Source organism: Eleginops maclovinus, chromosome 20, assembly GCF_036324505.1.
Source record: "Eleginops maclovinus isolate JMC-PN-2008 ecotype Puerto Natales chromosome 20, JC_Emac_rtc_rv5, whole genome shotgun sequence".
NCBI classification, from domain to species: domain Eukaryota; kingdom Metazoa; phylum Chordata; class Actinopteri; order Perciformes; family Eleginopidae; genus Eleginops; species Eleginops maclovinus.
Window position 1 is genome coordinate 7,417,102 of NC_086368.1, and position 25,536 is coordinate 7,442,637.

Here is a 25,536-nt window from a genome sequence, read left to right on the forward strand (position 1 = left end):
AATGAATAATATAAAATGTCAGTAGGATGTGATATAAGATGGCATGACATAATTAAAATGCAATCAGTATTGCAAATTGATGAGGAAAAAGGAATGCTATTAATATAAATAAATAAGAATATAACTCTATTTACATACATGAAAGAGAGGATTTCCATGTTCGTGATGAGTGTGTATTTTTATTTATTTTTCTCTTTTTTTTTTGTGAAAATGGCCTCTATTTTCTATTACAGTAGAAGGCTGTTTTTCAGCAGGTTTTTCATGAATAATGAATGAGTTGAACACACACTGATGTAATGGGGTTTACCTCTGTGCTCGGTCAGCACTGCGCGCTCCCGCTGAAAAGAGCCCCGCCACCGTCGCTCAACGTGAACGCGCCTCTCCATGCGGTTTGAATAAAGAAGAAAAAAAGCAGGAAAATAAATCAGCTGATGATGAAAAGACATAAAGCTGTTCCAGGAGCGGAAAGTAGACACCGGGTTGATTCCCTCCTCTGAACCCGGTCCAGGTGCAAAGGGTTCCGGTTCTCTGCTCAGCTGCTCCGCTCTTTGTCAGCCGGTTCACACACCGACAGACCCGGGCGGGTTTCACGGGTTCATCACTGGATAAAGCGGCTCTACCGGGGACACATCGTTGTGTTTAACACTCTTATGACCCGTGACGGTTTTTATTGTCATCGCTTTCCTGCTGAATCTGCTGTTAATGTTTATTTGCTGCTGGATTTGATCACCTTTTGTCTGGCGGAAGAGGAGGCTGATGCTGCGGTGAAGTCACACTGAGGAAGGAAGCACCGGATCAGGTCCTTAATTCCCGTTTTTTAAAATCAGTTTCTTAATGCTAATCTTTGTTCACGGCGTGTGGGAACATCACTAATGGGATTATTTCGCCTTTGCACAGTGGACTTTTAAACGTACATTATTTTATTATGTTTTATAGCAGGTTTCCTCCTGACTCCCCGGGTCTTTTGTGTGGAATTGATCTGTCAGTGCCGGACCGGTGTTTGAAAGGCCTGGGTGGTCCCGGTGTGTCCCGGGTTCAGGAGCACCATGCCGGAGTGCGTGTCTGTGTCAGACTTCGTGCAGGAGGTCCAGGAGGACTGGAGCTCTCCCACCACCTCCTCCTTTACCTCCAAGATGATCAACTGCAGGAACACCGTCTACCTGCTGGAGGAGGTCAGTACCTGGGGGGGGGGGGGGGGGGGGGGGGGGGGGCTGGAATGAGATGCCCAGGGGCACTGGGGCAAAATTTACCTGAGGGCCCCCCAATAACTTCATCTTCTTTGTGCGAAATGTGCAGTTTTTATGGATTAAAATGGCAACAACACTGTTGCATTTTCAAATCTCTGAACATATAGTTAATAATCTGCTGATTTGTTATCACTATTACATTTGTTAATATACAGTTTGCATACTCACAAAACATTTTCAAATTAAATTTCAACAATTTTATGCTTCAGGTCAATTTGTAGCATCACGTACACACAATTATAAAACCCAATATAAGACACATTTCAAATAACAAAAACATGATGTGCTACTAACTGTACAGTTTCTGCAAAGACGAACTTATACATAAATGTTTTATATGTAATATTTGGATGTCAATTACCTTTACTTTCTCTAACAAATCCATCTTATTTTGAATATTAAAACAATTATAACAGGTCCCAACAAACCAACAGCCATTTAATAAATAACCTAAAAACTCTGAAAAGGGACAGTGGCAGAATTAAATGATATCCAGAATTGCAACGACCAAAGCAAACGGTAATGCTTTTAATTGAATAGCCTCGTTGCACGGTAACCGTAAATTCTACTTCCGCTGTTACTGTATGCGCTTCTAAACTTCCGGTGTGATATCGGTGAACGTCAAACATGGCGAGTTTCTACACTAGATGCCTGCAGGATCTCCCAAACATTTCCATCTCAGATGTCCACCGACTTGTTCGGATGGGCAGTTCTACACCGAAGAGCAAACGTGATAAGGGATACAAAATGTACCTATCCAGTTATATCGACAACTATGAAGGTAAGTTGTAACTATGGCACAATATTATTGTAGCTACATAGCTAACATTAGCGCTTACATAGTGATATTACTGTGGTAATAGCTTTACTTACTTTTATAATTTAACGTCGTCTTTGCTCGACTTTTCAATGTTCAATGTCCAAAATCCTCCGACGCAAGGCTTCGTTGTCCTCAACCAAGTCACTTGCTCGTATCACCGTTTGTGGCAACACCGAGTAGTCGTGGTCAGTAGCTACAGCCGCGATTTCCATCTCGTTGTCAGAGACATCGGGACTCTCCACATCTGGCCGCGGGCGCCTCTCCCAAACACTCGGTCTAGGTGCCGATAGCTCAAACCCGTTCCAAGAAAACAGAACAGGGACTGATCCCTTTTGGAGTTTTCTTAGTCCCCCGGCTGTCACGACAAAATCTGTGCTTTTAAAGTGCCTACTGCAGACCTTTGAATGTTTCGTCGGACTGAAATTATCCCTTCGGATTCTCCTCAGCCACTCGGCCCGTACCGCCGGGTCAACGGGAAATGAATGAAAGGAAAGTAGCTTATTGTACCTCGAAGAATTCGTACACTGAGGTACACAACAGTGCAGTGCCGATGTCCCCACCCTTTGAAAGGTCAGTCGTCTTTCTTTTATTGTGAACACACTCATTGTACACTTCTAAATAGTAAAAGCCGGTTACCGGTATCCAGCTGTCAAACGCTATCATAACACGGAAGTGTTCGACCGGAAGTTTAGACGCGCATACAAGTAACAGCGGAAGTAGAATTTACGGTTACCGTGCAAGGAGGCTATTTGAATAGATTTCCTACAATATCTGCTCCAGAAAACCGAAGCATGATAGAAGGTAGAAGAAAGTTAATGAATCTCCTCCAGTTCTAAAACTTGGACCAGTTTTGAGTCCCTGTGTGAATGTTTAGCTAGTAAAAAATGATTTCATGGTTGACATGTTCATGGCTAATTTCTTGCCTCAGGGGTGCTCCTCTCGCTTTAATCCGGCCTTTCAGAGTCAATGCTCACATCTTCAGATTTCTTGTTTGTCTGAATAGTTCAACAATTAATCCATCATTTAAATAGTTGTTTAATTATTTCCTATTTACACTTTTCTACAATTCAATTTGATTCATTGTTTTGAAGAAGTTGCTGTTCTGTTAGGATGATTTCTGGTTGTCTTTGAGTGGGTGGCCTCTTCAGGGCACACACACACACACACGCACACACGCACACACACACACACACACACACACACACACACACACACACACACACACACACACACACACACACACACACACACTGACACACAATCTTGGTCAGTGGAGTCATTGATCCGAAGACTTTCGGATCCTCGAAATGCCCTAAAAACAAATAAACTACAACTGCTCCCCCCTGCTTTTTTTTCACCCCCAACGGAGTTGGCGAATGTAACCACGGAAACAGATTATCCCTCATTAGTATTCATTGTCTTTGTATTTAACGGTAATGAGGAGTAGCCAGAGAGGTGATTAATAATGAGGATATCATATAATCTGCAAACCCGCATGCTGATGCTGCCTGGGTTGATAGAAAGTTGGGAATTACAAATTGCTTTATAAATAATCAAATGTAAATTTAAAGGGCATGGCAATTTAATTGATATAGTATTTTCAGCAACAAGGCAATTCAAAAGTGTTTTACATTACATACAATTATTCAAATACAATTAAAGCCATCGTTAAAGCCAACAGACTAGACGTTTAAAATAAGAATTATAAAGTTATGTTGTAATAGACTGGTATTGACAACAATATATATTAAAATATTGAATATTAGTGTCACGCACAATATATATATATATATATATATATATTATATTGTTATCGTAAATTCTTTGCCTATGTTAATGGTGTTGTAAGATTTCTAAATTGTGGTAGCCCTTAATGCAAGAATAAAAGTTATAGTGCATTGTAATAAATGATTAACCTTTATAGAGTAAAAAGCAGCAGTAAACAAAGAGTCTTTAGCCTTGATTAAAAAAATGTGAGAATAGCAGCAAACCGGAGTTTCTTCCAGATATATGGAGCATAATAAACAAATGCTATATTTAGTTTTGACTCTGGGGAGAGAAGGCAGGCATGAGAGTGTTTTGTAATGTAGCAGAAGATGTATTTCGTCCCGCAGTACTTTGTGAACCGGTAGCAGTATTTTTAAATCAATTATTTCACAGAGAGGAAGCCAGTGAAGTCCTCGGAGTGATGTGATCCACTTTCTTGGTGTTAGCGAGGACTAGGGCAGCAGCTGTGTAATTGATTTCTTTTTAGGGAGACCTGTAAAAGCACCGTTACAGTTGTCGGGTCTCCAGAAAATAAATGCATGGACGAGTCTTTTCCAAATCCTTTTGAGAAATAAGTTCTCTAGTCCTTGATATATTCTTAAAGAGGACATACTGTATTATGGTTTTGGGTGTTTTCCCTTTCCTGTAGTTTGTTATATACAGTAGGTTATTGTGCATGTAAATGGTCTTCAAAGGCTAAAATCCCAAAGTTCCCTCCAGGGAGTTTCTCCCCCCCTTGAACAGATATAAATCTCACCTGTTCTATATCCACCTGCTTTTGAACACTTATACAGAACAGCTTATTTATACAGAAACACCCCCAGCATGAGGCAAAGATACTGATGCATTCTCCAACACTAGGCCACTCGCATGAAAACTATCTAGACTTATAAATAGCAGACAGGAAAGAGGAAAAGTATGTATTTTTGAGGATTTTGGGTTGAAATATCCCTTTAAAAAACTGTTTCTGGATCAAATACACAGAGCTTTATTGAGTAAACCTGTGAATTTAATATCCAAAAGGAAATCGCATCATCTCATTGATGAACAGATGACATTACAATCATAAAACAATCCTGATCTTTTATTTGTAACATTGCCTATCGTAAGGTCAGGCTATTCCCTGGCATAGTTAATATCGAGTCACTGTCCCACTGTCATGGCTTACTGAGAAACTTGAATAGATCCTTTATTATACAGTATTATTATAAGGCCTGTGTTTTTGTCCTACCATGACAAGGCAAAATCTCTTCTGTGAAAAAGGTGTGTGTGTCTGATTCACCCAGAAATAAAGACAGAGCTCTCAGTGCAAGGCCGGAATGCAGCTGCCCGTGTCAGAGAACAAAGCTTGTCCTCTGTGTGTGTGTGTGTGTGTGTGTGTGTGTGTGTGTGTGTGTGTGTGTGTGTGTGTGTGTGTGTGTGTGTTGAGTCAGCAGGTGAATTAGGGCTTCTACATGAACACACACAAACACCTGTTCAGCAGATTTACCACACTGATGATTAAAACATGAATGTATGAAACTTATAAATATTCATGTATGTGTTTGTGTGTGTGTGTGTGTGTGTGTGTGTGTGTGTGTGTGTGTGTGTGTGTGTGTGTGTGTGTGTGTGTGTGTGTGTGTGTGTGTGTGTGTGTGTGTGTGCTCAGGTTTTGGACAGTGACCGCTTGGTGTTGCAGAAGATGAAAAAAGCTGCTAAAGCCAAATACGTCTCAGGACAAGGTATACACACACACACACACACACACACACACACACACACACACACCACACACACACACACACACACACACACACACACACACACACACACACGCATGCACACACACACACACACACACACACACACATACTTGTTACTTACTCTACTAACACCCTCTCTCTGCAGACCATGTCTCTCACCTGGAGCAGTACATTAACTCAATGGAGAAGCTGTCGGTGAACTGTCACTCAAACGGAGAGTCGGAGGTCGGCTCAGCCTTCTGCCGTCTGGCCGACTTCTCTAAAGAGCTCCTCTCTCCCATGAAGAACCTGGTAAGTCACAAAAAGAACAGTAACATCAGCTTACATTTTAAACTAAGAAGCAAGTGTAGTCCTAAAGCTTCTGTGTTACGCTTGGCTGGCTTAAAGAGGACAACAGTTTGGTTTGTAATTAAACCCCTCTTGACCACAACAAAGGATTACTGGGAACTTAAAATGTATGCCCAAACACAATTTACTCTCCATTGAGAAAACATTGATTTAAAAACCAACTGGTTGTGGTTGTTAGTCTCCATGTCACTCAATTACCATTCAATGAAAACATGCTGCGAATGATCTTTTATTACCAAGGTCTGTCTATCATGATTTTATTTTTGTTGACGGCAGAAGTTACTTTAATTGTGTTTTGGTGTTTTTGTGTGCAGTTAAAGAGCATGCTCCACAACATCAACTTCTTCCTGGATTCTCTGGTTAAAGGAGACCTGAGGGAGGTAAAGGGGGTGAGAACTTAATCTTTTCTTACTTTTATATTCCCTGCCTGGAAAAAATGTTCACCACAGTTTAGTTTTGTATTAGTTTTAATCCTTATAGACTTCTGACGGTGCTGGCTGACTGAAGTGTTTACTGAACAGCTTCATCGGTGAATCTAAAATCCTGTCTTCTCTTCTGTCTCTTTGTAGGATCTGAAGAAACCTTTTGACAAAGCATGGAGGGACTATGAGAGCAGATTGTGAGTGATGATAACACAAAATGATGTCAAGCACATCAAAAGGGTTAAAATTCACATTACAGTAGTTAGTCTGTATTCTTAGTTGTGTGTTTGTTAATATCATTGGTATGGTTTCCGAAACCTTGTTAAGTTTGTTACAAGGTTTTCTGTAACTTGATCAAGCATCTGGATATGGATAGTCCTGTGATAAGGAGCTCTGTATGCTGGGGCCAGGATTTATCTCTATAACAAAAATGACCTATTTAAAAAAGACAGATGTTATTAGTGGATGATTAAAGGACTTCAGGCCAACCTCATGCTTCACTCATTCTACGTGAGCAAAGAGGAGGGGGAGTGGACAGGAGTTCAAATTTGGTGAACTTTCTGGGGAATAGTAATGCTAACTGCAGTCGCACATTTGTGATTTGCCAAACGTGTGTGTGCAGTAAACAGGTGGAGAAGGAGAAGAGGGAGTTGGCTCGTCAGTATGGGATGGTGAGGAACGAGGTCAGTGGAGGAGAGATTGCAGAGGAACTCGAGAAGGAGAGACGTTCCTTCCAACTGAGCATGTGTGAGGTCAGTGACTCCGACTGTGTTGTTGTTGTTGTTGTTGTTGTTATTTTGTTCTGCTTCTTCTTCTTCTTCCTCTTCCTACTTCTCATTTACCCACCGGTTTTCTCTTTCTACTATAATTTCTGCTCCTCTTTCTCTCTCTGCTAGTATCTGATTAAGGTCAACGAGATAAAGACGAAGAGAGGCGTCGACCTCCTGCAGAACCTCATCAAACACTACCACAGCCACAACAAGTAACAGAACACACACACACACACACACACACACACACACACACACACACACACACACACACACACACACACACACACACACACACACACACACACACACACACACACCCTGAACATGTCTGTTTATACTGTATCTGTGTGTGTAGCTTCCTGCAGGAGTGTGTTTCCACCACTCAGAGGTTGAAGCAGTACATGGAGGAGTTGAATGGAGTCCTGAACACGGTATACACTTTAATATTGTGTCTATAATTTGGAGTCAAAGTATGCAGATTACATCTTGGCTAAAATGTGTCATTTCTATACAATAATCAATGTACGTAAGGTAGACTAAGAGGAGCTGTTGTATGTGTGCAGGTGAAGCAGCGTCAGGAGGAAGAGAAAAAACAACTGGTCACCCTCAGAGATCAGCTGAGGCCGGCCGTCAATGCAGAGCAGGTCTGAGACACAAACACTGATGCTAACTAATACTTCAATAGTGTTCAACGGGTTATTCATTCATGTGTGTGTGTGTGTGTGTGTGTGTGTGTGTGTGTGTGTGTGTGTGTGTGTGTGTGTGTGTGTGTGTGTGTGTGTGTGTGTGTGTGTGTGTGTGTGTGTGTGTGTGTGTGTGTGTAGGAATCTTTACCTAAGCAGGTGTATAGTATGCATCAGCTGCTCGGAGACAAACAGTATGGGACAGAGAGGACAGGATTTCTCTACAAAAAAAGTGACGGGTAAACATTTTAATTAAAAAAGTCCCCAGAACAGGTGAAACAAATAATAATATTATATTTATAATAATATTTTTAAATACATATATTTGAATAAAATGATACGCTGACCATCAGAATAAGTAGTTTTAGGACTAATGCTGTTTGTCTTTGTGTTTCAGCTTGAGAAAAATGTGGCAGAAGAGGAAATGTTCAGTAAACAACTGTTACCTGACCATCGCACATGCCACTGTGAGTTCATCTGTGTGTATGTGTGTGTGTAAGTGTGTTTGTGTGATTATACATTGTAACTCTTGACCTTGAATATTAAAGTGTTTACATCCTCTTTCTCTCTCTCAGCCTAATAAACCTCCTACCAGACTAAACCTGCTCACCTGTCAGGTTAAACCCAGTGTGGAGGACAAAAAGTGCTTTGACCTCATCTCCCGTAAGACACACACGCATGCAAAAACATATATAGATAAAAACAAGTGATGTGCAAACCCAACAAAGCAATCTTTAAGTAGTTAGTTGATAGTTAAATGCAGTAATGTATATGTCAAATAATTACATTTTTGCGAAATATGCACATGTTCTAAATTTTGACAGGGATATGTCCCCTAAGCTCCCATTGAAACCAACGTCACATACTGTTTAGTTTATAAGAGTTAGTCCACTCCAGAACATCTATGCAGAAAGTTTATGGTATACATGTTTATTTTCTTAATATATAACAGTCACTTTTTCCTCCAGATAATCGGACCTACCATTTCATGGCAGAGGAGGATGCCGAGTGTGTGGCGTATGTAAAAAAGAAACTTTATTTTTTTGACAAGCTTTTGATGAAGTTTGATACCTGGTTTTCACCTGTATGTATGATAATTATCATAAAGACATTAATGTAAAAAAGTTTTAAAATGTGTGATTTGCTGTGTGTGTGCAGCTGGATCTCGGTGCTCAGTAACAGTAAGCAGGAGGCTCTGAATGCGGCTCTGGACGGGGGATTTAAAGGGGGAGGAGGAGGGGAGAGCAGCGTGGAGGATCTGACGCGGGCCATCACTGAAGACATCCGGCGGATGCCAGGAAACAACAGCTGCTGTGACTGCGGAGCTCCAGGTTATCTATATATCATTGTATCAGTACAATACTATTACAGAACATAGTGAAACAGGCCCTGTTAATTGAGCAAAGCATAAGCCCTTGGTTTAACTACCATTACCAAACAAGTGTCTGTTTTTGTTTCCTGTTCGTCAGCTGTTCAAGGATACCCAAAATAATCAATAATAGTAAAACCGTATTTCTATGAAACCTTTCATTCAAGAATTGTAGCACAAAATGCTTTGCAAAAACGATTAAAATACATATACTGAGCATGCAAACAGGGGTTGGAATACTTCCATGTATGGACAATTCTATGGAAAAACACATGATGAAATATGATAAACATAATAACACTGTCTCTGTAGATCCTGGATGGCTCTCCACCAACCTGGGCATCCTGACTTGTATCGAGTGTTCAGGGATCCACAGGGAGATGGGGGTCCACGTCTCTAGGATCCAGTCTCTGAGTCTGGACAGTCTGGGGACTTCAGACCTGTTGGTAGGTCCACGCTTTTAGCCAATATGCTAATCCAACAATAATCAGTCCTGCAGTTAAGTGTTGAGCTACATCAAACCTCATTCTTTTGTAAAACCATCATCTTCAGCTGTTACAAAACACAAAGACATACACTTCCAAAAAGGGAAGGCAAAAAGGCAAACTAGAAAAAACAATTGCATTCCCTGAACATTTACAAACACAAAAAATGTTGATACATTATAAAGTTTTCTCACGACCAAGGCTTGAACGTTATTAAATGTATGCTGTAATTTGGTGATGACATTATATATTTTTCCTTTCTTTCAGTTGGCCAGGAATGTTGGTAACTCTGGTTTTAATGAAATACTGGAGGCAAACCTGCTGAGTCCATCAATGAAACCATCCCAGGAAAGCCACATGTAAGACACACAATCACACACACACTGAGAATGAGTGGGAATTCATTCAAAACATTGTGTAGCAAACATTAAACAATATTCTTTTTCTTTTGTGTTTGCTTCACCTTTTTAAAACACCCAAACAAGAATTTTTTTCATTTTAATAAAGCTGAACGGTACATTTGTGTGTGTGCAGGGGAGAGCGTAAAGACTTCATCCTGTCAAAGTATCAGGAAGGTTATTTTGTGAGACGGAACCACTGCTCGAATGCAGCGCAGCGGTTTGGCCTGCAGGAGGCGACAAAGAGCTGCGACATCTACAGTCTGATCCAGCTGCACGCCCAGAGGACCGAGCTGAGCCAGCCACTGCATGCACACATACAGGTACACACACATCCGTAACCAATAAGGTAAACTCCATTAGCCAACACACAACACCCACATAAACTCAGCAGTTTGTTTCCATGCCAACAGGAGAGAGGGGAGACAGCGCTCCATCTTGCCGTCCTATTGGCTGACAGGACATCGCTGCACATCCTGGACTTCTTAGCTCAGAACTGGTCAGTGATTTCTGCCGAGAATTTCTAATTATGTGAAGTGTGTGTTCATATGTTTACCTTTCTTCACCCGTGTGTGTGTTTTGGTCTTCAGCTCAAATGTGGACGCACAGACGTCCGCAGGAAACACAGCGCTGCACTACAGCTGTCTGCACAACAAGAGTGACTGTGTGAGGCTGCTGCTGAGAGCCAGGGCCAACACACACACCAGTAATAAACACACACACACACACACACACACACACACACACACACACACACACACACACACACACACACACATATATATACACTGTATATATATGTACACAGTATGTGTGAGGACCACCGTAAAAAAATGTAAAGGGAGGACACTTTCAGAAAGTGATGATATGGAAAGAAAAATTGGACATTTAAAAAAATGTAATACATTCACCTAAGTGATAATATTTTTTCAAATTGAGGATCATTTGGTTAATTAGGGAATATATTTTTTGTAAAAGTTACTTTACAAAAACATCTCTACTTTCAACTGGTCATCACAAATGTAGAAACACACATATGCTCCTGTGGATAGTCATGACAGAGAACATCTCAGTAACATTTTGTTTGTTTGTGTGCTTACAGAGAACGAGTTAGGAGAGACCGCGCTGGATGTGAGCCGCAGATTGAAGCACGGCCACTGTGAGGCGCTGGTGAGGCCGTCACTCTGCTGCACGTCTGTGGCTGTTGAACGTTACTCTTTATATTATAAATCTTAACCGCGTTGTGTCCTTGCAGCTGCAGCAGGCCCAGTCCAACCATTTCGACCATCATGTGAACGTTGAGTACGAGTGGAGGCTTCGTCATGACGACCTCTACGACAGTGACGATGACTTTGAAGACAGGGTAACCATGTCAACAAGCTGATTATTCTGCTTTATTTCTTGTTTTTCAAGAACAAAAATATCAGCACAACTCTGCTATAACTTTAAATGTTTTTTTGTTTTCTGCTTTAAATAAAGATTCTCCATTGAAGGAAGTGACAAAAAAATTGAATTCCCAAAAAACATGAAAACAGGAAACTCAAATATCATTATTAGGTATTTCATGATCGAAAATGTGTTTGAAGAAATTAATATTGATCAAGTCCTAACTCCTTTTTATATTTATACATTTGCTTAACATGAATTTTCCAACTTTGTTGATTATAACAGCAGTCAGAAAATGATGGTCTATTGCTACAGCTCATCCTGCGTTTTCTCGAGAGCAGCTTTGTTATTATTCTTATAATAATAATATTTATTATTATTTATACTATAATCTGCCATTTCTTGATGCTTTATACATTTAAGATTTAGTGGGTTTAAGCAAAGTCTTAGATCTTACAATTAAATCAAAAAAGAAAACACTTCATTTTTTTGATGTTTTTGTATTTGTATTTCTTTATTTTTATATTGATGTGTTCTATATGTATATATGCATGAAGCATTCATTGTTTAGCATATTTACCAACATATGTCCAGACGCTGAAATTGAGGTAAATCCATTCAGTGCATTTAGTTTAATTTGAATAATAATTGTATTTTAGTGATGTGACGCTCCTCCTCTTCTGTTTCAGAACGGTCCTGTGAAGAAGGAGCGCTCTTTCTCATCCTCCTCCTTCACCTCCTCCTTTTCCTTCAACTCCCGGGCATTCAGCTTCAGTCAGCCTGCCTCCTCTTCCATCCCCCTGCCTTCCTCTGGAGGTTCAGGAGGAGCTGGAGGAGCTGGAGGGGCGGGAGGATCGGGAGGAGGTCTGCTGAGCGTGGGGAGGAGACTCGCCATGGCTATGGAGCTTCACAGCCGGCCCTCTGGCTGCGCCTCCAGCCCCCCTCCGCCTCCTCCGTCCTCCCCTGCACCTCCGCTGCCCCCCCGAGTTAAAGGTGAGCTCAGATTTAGAATGTTGTGAGTTTTATTGATATATTGTTATCTTTCAAGGAGTTTCTCTACCCTCATCTGCAACTTGAATGGAAAAACAATGCAAATTCTTCCTCTCTTTCATATTTTATGGTTTGTGACTAGTGGCAATACCAAATCAATAAAATAAATACAAGTGTATATATTCTATAAAAATAATGGATTCCAATATACAAATTACCTAAATTAAACGACACAATTAAGTGTAATTACCAATTTAAGAACTAATACAAATATAAAAATAAAATAACTGGACTATGATTATTGACACATTATTGTTTATATCACAGTGAATAGAAGTGGAGCTCATTTGAATAACGCTGTATACTGCTGCCAAATATCGTAACCTGTAAATATATGTTGGTGTTTATTTCCCAATTAATAATTTTTTTCGTATTCTCTAATAATTGTAAAAGTAAGTAACTAAAGCTGTGTAATGACCAATTCAAAATGTGTAACTATAAAGGCCTGTTTAACATAAAATCGTATGATGTCTTAAATTCAACAGCATTATATCTAACAGTCATATTGTACTCACCATACAAGAATAGGTAAAAATGAACAATGTATTAATGTTGTCTCAACACAAATCAAAACATCAGATCAGAACACAGGAAGGATTCATATTAAAACATAATCAGATATAGTTAAAAAGGTTCTGAATAAATAAATCCAACATTTATTCATTGTGCCGTCCTCCAGCCCCCAACGTTCCTCCCCCTCCCCCTCCTGCTGGGGGAGAAGGAGCTGGGGATGAAGAGGAGGAAGAGGGGGAAGTCTTCTTCTCGCTGACAGGAAACAGAAAGTCAACGCCCCCCCCTCCCATCGCCGTCCGACACAAGAGGAGCTGCTCCGAGTCCAGCAAGCACGGTAACATCCGAGAGACAGGCGGCAATTAGTCTGCCAATTAGTGTAATACTGAGTAATTAACTGTGTGTGTGTGTGTGTGTGTGTGTGTGTGTGTGTGTGTGTGTGTGTGTGTGTGTGTGTGTGTGTGTGTAGATTACGGGTTGCCAACCAGCCCGAGGATCTACAGCGGTCCAGACTCCTCCTTTAAGAAGTGTGTGTGAGTATCTGAGTCATAATGACACTAAATTTAAACATGCATTTACATTTCATTACAACACACACAGGAGGGGGAGTGAGGCATCTGATTGAATATGTAAAGTAAATGATGTCCTGTTGGACCAGGAACTGAACTGTCTAACACAGTAGTGTTAAATATTATCCCGTTTTAAACTAAATGAAATGAAAACATTAGAACCTGACATGACGATGACAGGAATAAACAGGGTTTTTTACATTGCTATAAAAATCTCAGGAGATATCATGGTAACACGTACAATTATTTTTATTAATACTGTATTATTAGATTTAAAAATCCAGGCATATTTTAGTCTAAACAATTACTCAAAAATGTAGTTTCTTGCAGATTGATATTGAAAATAATAGTTTTACTTTAATTCAAATATGCAAGTTTTCAGTTGTTCACTCCACATATATTTCTTCTGCATTTCAGCAATATTCTTCTCATTCTTGTTTCCTTTTTTTCTTGAATTTAATACTATGTATACATTGCTTCATATATATTATAAAAAGATTCCACATCTGCTATAATAAATGAATGCTTATTTCTATTATCAGTTTTCAATTAGAATTATAATATCAAACAGATACACCTTGTACACAATGTAAACAAGCTACTAAATGTAAAATAACACCAGCTGTGGACAGGACGGAACAGCTCTTCTTCAACCAAACTGAGACTGTGCCGCCCTCTGTTGGACTGAATAAGAATTTAACGCTTTGTGGAAGTGTTCAGATTGAAATACATTTATTTTTTCTGTCTGTCTGTCTGTCTGTCTGTCTGTCTGTCTGTCTGTCTGTCTGTCTGTCTGTCTGTCTGTCTGTCTGTCTGTCTGTCTGTCTGTCTGTCTGTCTGTCTGTCTGTCTGTCTGTCTGTCTGTCTTTCTTTCTGTTTCCAGTCCATCTTCTCCTCTCAGCTCGCTGACGGAACGACCAGAGAGAGGTACTTCCTGTTGGGAAACATTCACGTCTGTTTTATCAGTCTGCAGTCTGATGAACGGTAGCTATGTGTGCGTCGGCCCAGGATATTTTATTTTTATTGACTCCTGGAATTCCTCTACTACTTGGTTGGACTGTAAAACACAATCTTTACATTTAGATAGTAATATCAGCTAGATTTTAATATGTCGCCCTGGTAACAATTATTGGATTTAAATTGCATTTCTTGCAAAGCAATAATGAAACTAAATGTTATATTTCCAATGTATTTATATTTTTATATTTATACGTTTTATATGAAAAAATATGACAAGGTAAAACAATGATTGCTGTTGGTTTTTATGGGTAGTTTCTCAGAAATAAATGTCTTTCAGTTTCTCTTTGAAATATCAACGATTACATTTTCTTTATCTGAGGTTTTCGGAGGGCAGACAGTGACGGTAGCTCCTCCCACTTCCTGCACCCTGCCAGGAAAGCTCCGCCCAACGGCTCACCCACCAATCAGCGCTCCCAGAGCTTTGAGAACGACAAACGTCCCGCCCCCCAGCCGCTTCCTCGCAGATCATTGGTGAGATCTTCATAAACATTAAATTTAAGATCGTCATGAAATCCTTTCAAAGCACTTATAATCAAGAGTCCCCCTGAGGGTTTCCATCTGGGGAACACATGGTGGAGAAAGAAGAAAAATAAAACTTGATGTTTTGAATTTTTGTCCATTGGGTTTTTTGATTAATTGATAGTAATTTATTTCAAATGTGCAAGAAAAACATGTGTCAACAATTTGAAAAGGAGTGGGAAGAAGTATACACTTGTTTAATACCACCCCCTTTCATTAAATCATACAACTATGAGAAACTACTACCTGCTCCCTTTAGTTAAAAATTAAATTAAACTTGCAACTAATGCAATTAATAACTGAAAATAATGATATATCATTAAGGTTATCCACTTGGAAGCACCGAACTAGAATATTTTCTAAAGCTGAAGTATATACAGTCCATAATATACAGTATACCTACATATAGACATATATACATACGCCCATATACACATGAATTCATACATATATACCCATTACACACATACACACAGACACCTTATCACCATTTATCACGAAAGTGGCATCCTGCCACTGCAGCAACACCACACCCAAGATGATCACCCCCACAATGTGGATCCACCCATCCAAGTCGGCGGCACCGCCACAGCAAGACAACGCCCACCCAAAGACAATATGTCAAAACACATCTTCATCCTTGTACTGCTGGAAGTACAAGGATGAGTTGCTTAGCAATTCTTCGGTGTGCTAAGATGGCACTCTGTACATTTAATATTCATTTATCTACTTTTTGATTAGTTTAATACTTAATTTCCTCTTCTCAGTAGAGACAGAATATGCCCAATCTTTTATTTATGTTTCAGTAGTAGTACCACAATACTAAAAAGAATGAAACTGAAATTCAAATAGTTTTACTATTATGTGACTCCCCTATTGAAACCACAGTTCAGCAGTACCTTAGAAACCGCCCTTAAGCCCTCAACAGCTGATCAATCCCAAATAAGAGGAACCACCTACTACTGATGGCTTAGCAATCATGATGGAAATGTATTAATATTTATTATAATTGGGACATTTTTCCAGTGAATTTTGCTTACATCCATCAGCCTCGAGGTACAACGAGCCGCAGGGTGGAGGCGCTGTACGACTGCCAGGCCGACCACCATGATGAGCTGAGCTTCTTTGAGGGACAGGTGCTGGTGGTCCTGGGCAAAGAGGACAGTGATTGGTGGGTAAGTATCAGCATCCTGACTGATTGGTACTCCCATTGGTCTATTTCAACAACTGTGAAGGTGCTTTTTCCACTGGTCTTGTGATGTACAATAACATTATAATATGGTTTTTGTACACAAGACGGCAACAGCTCAGATTTCATAGAAGAAACAAAGAATTCTTATTGACCAAACCCTTAAAGTCAGACCATTTAATCAGTTCAAACATGCCATTTACTACATTTTCAACATTATGACAGGTTGATAAGTCTTAATTTCTTCCAACACCTATTTGTACCTATAGGTGTTGGAAATGTAGTTTATTAAAAGTTTGATACATGTCTGCTGAGCATTATTACTTTGTTTTCTTACTTAGTTTGTTTTTACATGAGTACAATAAAATCCAATCAAATTTAAAAATTGCTAAAACTAATATATATTTCTATCCAAGGAGTAAAACCAAATCAAAATTTGGTGTCAAAATGAACATTGTTGTATGGAGTTTATGTTAAAATTTAAATCAACATGTGTGAATGTGTGTGCAGCATGGTTACATAGAGGATGAACCGGACCAGAGGGGTTTGTTCCCGTCCTCATTCGTCCAGCTGCTCTCAGACTGACATGGACCAAACGCACCAGAACCTGGACCCGTACAGATCCAGTCTGCCTGGAGAACCAGAACATGGAACCCCGGGATACTGTCTCTCTGCTTCTTCCTTTACTGGACTGCTTCCTGTGATGATCAATGGTCCAGGCACCGTTCATGTTGTCACAGCAACCAGCAGCTTTTGTTGCCATGGAGACATTACAGTTGACCTTTTCTGTGAAGAATCTGTATGTAGCTCGGGTCATGTGATAATGTCGCCATGGAGACTGCCTCGCACAAACAGGTCAGCAACGATTTAAGTGTAATGATGACCGTGCTATTATTTATTTATTTTTGTTATAAAATAATATTTTATTAAGCACATAGGTACTACACTTCAAAATAAATGAATCCACTGGACTTTTAATTTGAAGTGCAACTGAACGACTTCTTTCTGTTATTTACTTATTACTTATTTAATATATTCATGGAGTGGTGCAGGCATAAATCCTACAAACAGTTCCAGTTCCCTCGTAAAAAATTCAATGGCTTTTTGCTTAGATGCCTGAAGTAAGGCATATGGTTAGCACAAGCTAAAGAGTTTTTCACATTTATTTCTACAACCTAAAATAAATCACCCCGCTCTTGAATGTCTGAAGCTTAAATGTGTCTTAAAGATGTCGGTTGGATAAATCCAGTTGGCTTTTTGCCGCAGGAGCTCTTGCGATGCTAACTTCTTGGTGGGCTTACAAAAATGTATCACTGCACCCCTCCACGGTTATTGATCCTGTAAAGCTCTTCTGTCCCATCTCAGGCTTTGCCACCTTTGTGGGGCAGAGCTTAATATGTCTGACAAGTGCAAGGGCAGTATATGATGACATATGATGAGAATCAGGAGTGTTCTGCTAAAATACAATTATTTGGTCTCTAGTGAAAACAATGAAAAAAGTCATAATGACAGGACTCAACATCTTGTACTGGAAACTGAGCAAATGTTCATTTTTATCATGGCGGCAGAAACAAACTGCCACTAGGACTTTATAGACGTCTCCATCTGTGTTTGAGTGTGCCAACATGTACCTCCAGAGCCTTTGGAAGAACAAAAAACTCTTTCTTTTGTTTCCTTTAATTCAAAGTAACAGCGGTGGGTTTACGTAGTTTTGAAATATCACAGTGCTTCTGCCTGCAACCACGAATGAATCAATGATCAGTAGGTTGTTTGTTAAATGAAACTGAAATGTCCTTTTGTCAAACAGTCACAGTTTAAACATGAAGCGCTGATTAAAGCTATGATAAGTGAACATACATCATACATCATACATCATGATTGGTTTATTTGATTTAATCCGCACGTTCCTGCATTCCTGGTGGAAAAATCTAAATTCCCAGACTGCAGGAAGACTAATAATAAGCACAACTTTGGATTCAAAAACCTTCCATCCGGATGTGAAGTCCAGCTCAGGACACTGGAGGGCTGTTGCTCTGTCATTTAGCGGCTGAATGTCCTACATAAAGTGGATAATTTCCCAGTTAACCAGCAGACAGTCTTTTTTACTTGGGGAACCATCAAAGCGTTAAATCTCTGCAAAAAACTATTAAAACAAGCAGCAGATGTTTCAGATTAAAACACAGCTTGAGATGACTCAGCAGATGGGTTTTAATAGACCATTTAACTGCAGCCAAAGTGAACGTCAGAGCAATAGCCTCCAGATAATAATTCAGCATTCATGGTCATATAGAGGCCTCCGTCTGCTTCAAACCAAGAGCTTGTTGGATCGTCTAAAAACTCCCTCTGCAACAGCTGCATCTTACACAGACACAGATATTTTGGACGGCATTCAAGGACGCAGTGAGATGCTGCCAGGAGGAATATATGATGGCAGGATTTTCACACCACATATCCTGGCCTTTAGACGTTGCATCAACAAGTCAGTTTGAAGCAGACTGAGCTTTCCTACTGAAACGATTTCACACTGGCAAGTTGGTCTGAATCTGGATACGGAGCGCCAGAAAAACTTCATCCCAATCCATTACATGGTCGGCCTGAGAGTGGTTGTGTAGTCAAGCAATCTCTCTTAAATAATGTGCAAGTCAACATCTGTCAATTAAAAAAACAAATATATGACAAAATATCTGTTAATAACTTTTGTGCGAGCGAAAACAAGGTGAAAACACTAATTTAAAAAGTGACCATTGATACCAACACGTAAAAGCTAAACGATAACGTGGAAGACTGACACATTTATGAATATATTAGTAACAGTCTGGTGTGTTTTCTGTCCAAATTATACTTTCTTTATATGCATGACTGCTGGGTGCAAATTCCTTAAATATTTTGCATTTTAAGCTTAGAATGTACACCAGAAACTGAATGTTCCCCATCATGAAGAGCAAAAACACAGCTAAAAGAAACTGCATCTGAAACTGAGTCAGATTCAGACTTGAACTTTCCGAGTGTGAGAACGTTTCTTTTTTTATTGTAAAAGAAGCCACAAACATTCATACGACTGTGATTGCATTTCAGCAACCGTTTTTTGTACATTCACAGCACAGGTGTGACCGCTCTCTGCTGTCGTCTACCTTTAAACAGAAGGTCCAGCTGCTTCCTGCTGAACTGGTCTGTTTTTCTTCATTCATATGGTTGGTGATTTTTGGTTGGACTTACTTACATTGCACTACTTCTCCCTCTCGTCCATGCACCGCCCCTACACTGGTGCTGTTACTGATTGTTTGACTTTGTTAGGTTTTGTTTAATAAATCTTTAGTTTAAAGTTTTGCGCCGTTTCCTCCTTTTTTAAGTGTTACATCACAAAGTTAAACAGTCGACCACAACAAAGGAAATGATGTAAAGCTGCAGAGTTTAACATTAACGCTTTTCATGAACTTTTTCAGCTAGTGGACCTAAAAAAGTAGTCCCTTCAACTTCTGTTTTGTGAGTGAAAGCCGCTGAAAACTACAGGCTGTTGAATCATCATGAGGAAGTACAAACACAGGCCGAGAACCTCACACAGGCTCCTCCCACGCAATGTCTCCAGTTCCATATATGGCCGAGACAGGAAGCATCATTGGCTTACGTTCCAAAAATGTAGACTTTACAAAACAACATAAAAGACTTCTATTCCCGGTTCAAGTCTGTCCGGACAGAAACATCCTGCAGATCAGGACGGTTTGCTTCATTTAGAATAAATGGGTGGATTATAAATGATACAAAATCGAAAAGTGCTTTAATAAAAAAGAGGTTATCCCTGTATAATATCTATAAAATCAAATAAAAATATACAAAAAGTCTGTGGTTGTTTCCCCGCTTAAAGCATAATTTGTGTGGTGTATCCTCGCAGTCTCAGACATAAAAAAAAGGGTCTGTTTAAGCAGTGGAGGGTCCCGAAAATCAATATTTATGTTCATGTTAAGCTGGGTTTCAATTAAACCAGCGATTAGGCAGAGGGAGGAAATCAAGGCCCCATCCTACAAGTGAAAGTGTCAGGTTTATCTCCTCCACCCCGAAAGGCTCCGTCCAAAGGTAATCCAGATAAGCAAAAATATCAACACCCATCAGCGGCTTCAATCCCGCATTAATGGCTTTCTGACTCAAGGCAGACGTGGTGATTGATGTGCAAGAAGTAAAGGTCTGATTCCTGTCCCATTCCCAACAGACAAGCCAAATCTGGCAGGCACATAGGGTCCAGAGTTGAGTCAGGTTTGAGGACAGCTGGGTATGCAAACACTCAGCTGCCATCAACCAGACTGGATAACAGACGAGATGCAGCTGGTTCTTTGTCAATAAAGCGGAAAATGATCTGCTGGGCAGCGAGCAGATTGATCCTTCAGTCAGCAGGTCTGTCTGTGGGTAAGACAGCACTAGAGCTGCAACCATAGGTACATTGAGAGAAAAATAATAGCAATCTTGTTAGATTATCAATTAATCCTCAAAGTTATCTTTAATGCCAAAACATTAGGTCATTTTTAGCACTTTTTAAAAGTTTCTTTCTGTTTTATATTTAATATTAAACTGAAAATCTTTGGGTTTGTACTGATAAGATCGATCAAGACGATCTCCAGCTTTTTGTGGGTTGTCTATCATTCAGCCAGCGTTAAGTCTATATTCATGTCAGCCCGTCAGACTGTGGATAGAGGGTCTTGGTGTCCGTGGTTGGGTCACAGGTGCAGACTGATTTTGCCCTCTTTGGCGAGCTGGTGGATGATCTCCATTTCAAAATCAGCGCTGTGGACGCCGGTCTTCCTGAAGGCTCCAGCGTAGCGGTTGTCCTCCCAGTAGTGATGCCAGTTCCCCTGTTTGTCGGCACCGTAACCAAACACGGACAGCTGAGTGTAGAGAGGAAGTGATGTCATGACATCATGATATATATGACATATAGTAGTAACAATTTTATTGTAAAAAGTCATGCAATTAAAAAGTTATGAATGGTATGGCATTATATTTTTTATCAAAATGTCATACTATAGTTTGTCAAAAGAGGACAGAAAAAGCAATAGCATGAATGAAATGTTAGATAAAGTAATAGCATACTATGTCAATAAAAAGAGTCGCTAAAAGTAAAGTATAGCAAAAAATGTATTGAAAAAAGTCACAGTATAGAATAATCGTAGTATAGCTTTTCATAAAAGTAATTCAAAAAAAAGTAATGGAAAAAATCTAAATCATAAAAAAGTTATAGTATAGTATGACGAATAATAATTTGTAAAAAGTCATAGTATAAAATATTATTAAGGTCATAAAGTCATAGTATAAAATATTATTAAGGTCATAAAGTCATAGTATAAAATATTATTAAGGTCATAAAGTCATAGTATAAAATATTATTAAGGTCATAAAGTCATAGTATAAAATATTATTAAGGTCATAAAGTCATAGTATAAAATATTATTAAGGTCATAAAGTCATAGTATAAAATATTATTAAGGTCATAAAGTCATAGTATAAAATATTATTAAGGTCATAAAGTCATAGTATAAAACATCACAAAAGGAATAAAATAGTATGCCAAGAAAATGCATTGAAAAAAGTACAATTTGTGGTAAAAAACACATAGTATGATTTGTCATTAGGTCCTTTATCTTTAAAATGGTATAAAGTAAGCCCCCGTCCCTCCTACCTGGTCGCAAGTGTGCAGAGCGAAGATGATGGCCAGCATGCCGGTGGACGGGTAGCGACCGTGACCCTCAGTCCAACGTTCATGAGCGTACTTGAAGAACGCCGGGTTCACCACCAGAACCTGCACACAGTGTTACCATTATGATTCATATGTGAGTGTTCATTGGCTTTCTGGTGTTTATCACATAGTTAGTTAAACTGGCAGAATCACCTGTGTAATTATAGCTTCATTTACTTATAGGTGTTCTGGGTGAAATGCTGAAAACGCCAACATATTCATTTAAAGACATTGAAACCAGTAGTGAAAAACTGGTTTCAATGTCACTTAAAAGCAGAACTCAACACTTTTTCACAAGGGCATAGGCAGTTGCAAAAACCACAGAGTGTGAAAAGAGAGCATGATGAAACATTTATCTTACCTTGTCTTTATCAGCCTCCACTCGTTCTTTAACCCTCATGTAGGTCCTGAACACACAGACACGCAAACAATTACTGGTCATGGTTTATATCATGACTGCATTTTAGAAAATACAGTACCATATCAAATATATAATATATGGAACATTGCATGTACAACAATGCTGAATAACAAAAGTTAGCTTTAATTTTGATGCATTTTTATGTCTATGTATTCTCAAATATACATACACAATAAAACCTCTAAAAAACTGTCAAACTAAGGATAATTTTACATCATTTCTACAATATTTGTATATTCGAATGTTTTTTCATTAAAGATTAGGTTAGATATTTGCATCCAAGTATGATAGTTATACTTGGATAGGAAAACGTGAACTTCATAACAGAGAATTGTATAAAATTTGACACACTTAAAGTTTATATTTATTTATATTTCGTACATTTTGACTTCACCGGTGGACAGTGCGCTGGTCAGCCACTCCATGTCTCGGAGTTTGAACGGCAGCAGGACGAGGCTGACGCCGTGCGCCACGTCCACCGCGCTCTCCGGGTACAGGAAGTGATGCGTGGTCCGATTCCCAACGTCTTTCTCAAATCCTCGAGTCATCGCCTTGTTCATCCTGTTGAGGATAGATAGAATGAGGTGGAGGAAAATAACTAGGATGAGGACAAGGAATTGACCAGGAGGACCAGGAGGAGAGTAAGGACGATGAGAAAGAGAAAGATGATTGGGAGGACAGTGGAAAAGAGGAGGAGGCAGAAGATGAGGAGAAGAAGGATAAAGAGGTGGTGTTTGGGATTACATACCGGATGACGGAGTTGTGCGAGTCAATCAGGTTCCCATTTCTAGAATCCCGCAGGTTGCCGGAGTTGCCGACCACCGCGCAACGACGGCAACTGGAGGGGACGGGCCTGAAGTCCACAGTGGGCGAAGAAATGACCTTAAACATCTCTGACATCACCTTCTCTAATGTCTGATCATTGCCAGACCTCTGGAGACTCTGAGGAGAAATACAGCATGTTGCCTTATTTTATTAATATATAGCTGAGTTAAATCATGCTCAAACACTTTCAACATCTCTAAAACATTGTTTTCTCATGATGTTAAGGTGAGGCAAACCAAGTTGATGAATATAGTTTGAAAGTGCTTTACATAAGACATTAAAAGCATCTGGAGAAAATTCAGTAGAAACGCAATATTAAATTACATTTAAAAGCCAAGAAAATACAAATACAATTAAGCTCAAATGGATTAAGGACACAAAAGAATAAAAGTTACAGTGCAGTTTAAGATATGAATAGTTATTTGATTTACACACACACACACACACACACACACACACACACACACACACACACACACACACACACACACACACACACACACACACACACACACACACACACACACACACACACACACACACACACACACACACACACACACACACACACACACACACACACAATGTTAGCAGCATGTACCCCCTCCGCACTGCCTCCCCTGCATCCCTTTAATCTACTAATGGTTTCTGCAGCAGGATGTGATCTATAAATGCAGGAAATAGACTCGTCTGTCTTTTCAACCTGACTGTGGCTGTCTTCTAGAAAAGCCAATTTATGACTTTTTAAATGATTTATATTTTAAAATTCAGGACTGTCATTAATGGTCTTGACTATTTACTGATACGCACTGTGAAACCATTAAGCAGGATAGTATACATTGTTCTTTGGTGTTCTAATAACATATTTTTGATCTGTGTTCAGCTGATATAAGTGCTGGTGCATCACTTCAATGCTTCCAGTGTGCAGCCTGCAATCATTTATGCGAGACATCCAGTTATATTTTTTGGATTAGCTTAACTATTAATGTTAAGCATCAAAATCAATATATTAGTTATCCGTTATGGTTTGTGGTATAAAATGATGCACTTTAGATTGAATTTCATTAAGGGTTCCCAAAGTAATCGGCCACCAATTATCAGCTGGTTTTCAATCGAAAGAGTAATTATAGTAATAGCCTGCTCTTTAATTTGCTTCTCAACAACACAGCTGAACACACAAACACAAACTGTTTGCGGAGATAGTTTGGGTGCCTGTCTGGTCTGCTATCACTGCTGCTTGACAGATTTATCAGTTGTGACCAAATAGAGTGTGAGACGCACACAGAAACTAGAAACATTTAGCTACACATTCTACCAAAAACAGGTCATAGTAAAGTACACATTTTCTCATTATTAGTGTAGAGGTTTGAAGTGTCTTCAGATCTTGCAATGGCTTACTCAGTTGTCTATTGTTAGCAAGAAGTTACGTTCCACATGCAGTGTCCATAGCTAGCCCAGCTGTACAGTTCAACAAAAGTCCACTTCAGAAACGTTGTTGTAATAAAGAAAAATATAGGAATCTCCGTTTTATTACTCAGTTTCAAAGTTATAATTTGCTTACAAAAAATATGGCTGGCTAATACACTTGTTGTAACTATTTACTATTCACTAAAAAAGAAGGTAAGAAAACCGTTTGCCTCCACAGCTCTCAAGCACTGTCCGCACGCTCCCCTTGTCCACAGAATATCTAGCGCATGTATGCGGTCTTAAAGGGGAAGTAGGCCTACACCTTTTTATCAACATGTACCAAATCATATAAAACATGAATTCTAGTATGCTTTTAACGTTTTTAACCATTAAATGACCTTCAACATGAAATTATGTATCTTTTTAACACATTTTAGTCATGTTAACTGTAGTTATCACTATGAACTGTTCTTTCGCCTCTACATACCTGGCCCCTAATTGCTTTCCAGGGTAGAAACAATTACAACTTATCTGAAGAACGTTTTTTCTTAGAATATCTTTCTTCTGAGTAACACTCAGGTAAACAACAGTCCTTCTCATACTGCTTCTTGAAGTAAGCAGAGCTTCGTTATCGGCCTCTCAAGCTCATTAGTCTTTGTCTTGACTCGAACCTTGCGGACCATTCCATGCTCATCCTCCGTAGTCTTGACGATCCTTCCCATCAGCCAGGATCCCCTAGGCGCTGACTCGTCGACAATCAAGACTACATCTCCTGGGATGAAGTGTCGTGATGGATGGTTCCATTTCTGTCTTTTCTGGAGTTGAGGCAGATACTCCTTGGTCCAGCGCTTCCAGAATAGGTCG

The 25,536-nt window shown here is 39.5% G+C and overlaps 2 protein-coding genes across 2 annotated transcripts in view; one reads left to right on the plus strand and one right to left on the minus strand.

Moving 5' to 3' along the window:
* The first annotated feature begins 138 nt into the window (after positions 1–138).
* unm_sa1614 (un-named sa1614) lies at positions 139–19,623 on the plus strand. The gene is made up of 29 exons (XM_063910399.1): positions 139–799; positions 937–1,172; positions 5,483–5,555; positions 5,722–5,867; positions 6,239–6,313; positions 6,494–6,543; positions 6,969–7,098; positions 7,243–7,328; positions 7,475–7,550; positions 7,683–7,763; positions 7,944–8,041; positions 8,200–8,269; positions 8,378–8,465; positions 8,771–8,819; positions 8,961–9,133; positions 9,484–9,617; positions 9,924–10,015; positions 10,191–10,377; positions 10,468–10,553; positions 10,645–10,760; positions 11,157–11,224; positions 11,310–11,417; positions 12,130–12,433; positions 13,170–13,337; positions 13,470–13,533; positions 14,453–14,496; positions 14,909–15,060; positions 16,158–16,283; positions 16,808–19,623. Exons 2-29 carry the CDS (start codon positions 1,047–1,049, stop codon positions 16,880–16,882), a joined length of 3,045 nt encoding a protein of 1,014 aa, XP_063766469.1. The 5' UTR covers positions 139–799; positions 937–1,046; the 3' UTR covers positions 16,883–19,623.
* The window catches only part of st3gal8 (ST3 beta-galactoside alpha-2,3-sialyltransferase 8), a 23,326-nt gene continuing 14,249 nt past the window's right edge, over positions 16,460–25,536 (minus strand). The window contains exons 5-9 of the mRNA XM_063910400.1: positions 23,189–23,382; positions 22,822–23,001; positions 22,381–22,426; positions 21,963–22,082; positions 16,460–21,171 (exon numbers count right to left, since the gene is read on the minus strand). Coding sequence (XP_063766470.1) covers positions 21,004–21,171; positions 21,963–22,082; positions 22,381–22,426; positions 22,822–23,001; positions 23,189–23,382 — 708 coding nt within the window. The 3' untranslated portion in view covers positions 16,460–21,003. The remainder of the gene's footprint in view (positions 21,172–21,962; positions 22,083–22,380; positions 22,427–22,821; positions 23,002–23,188; positions 23,383–25,536) is intronic.

What these genes read in the sequence shown, in the direction of transcription:
- unm_sa1614 (XM_063910399.1), top strand. Translation starts at nt 1,047, where the DNA reads ATGCCGGAGTGCGTGTCTGTGTCAGACTTCGTGCAGGAGGTCCAGGAG. An exon ending in GACTTCTTAGCTCAGAACTG is followed by an intron (nt 10,554 to 10,644) that starts GTCAGTGATTTC and finishes TTTGGTCTTCAG; the next exon opens with CTCAAATGTGGACGCACAGA. An exon ending in ACGGCCACTGTGAGGCGCTG is followed by an intron (nt 11,225 to 11,309) that starts GTGAGGCCGTCA and finishes GTGTCCTTGCAG; the next exon opens with CTGCAGCAGGCCCAGTCCAA.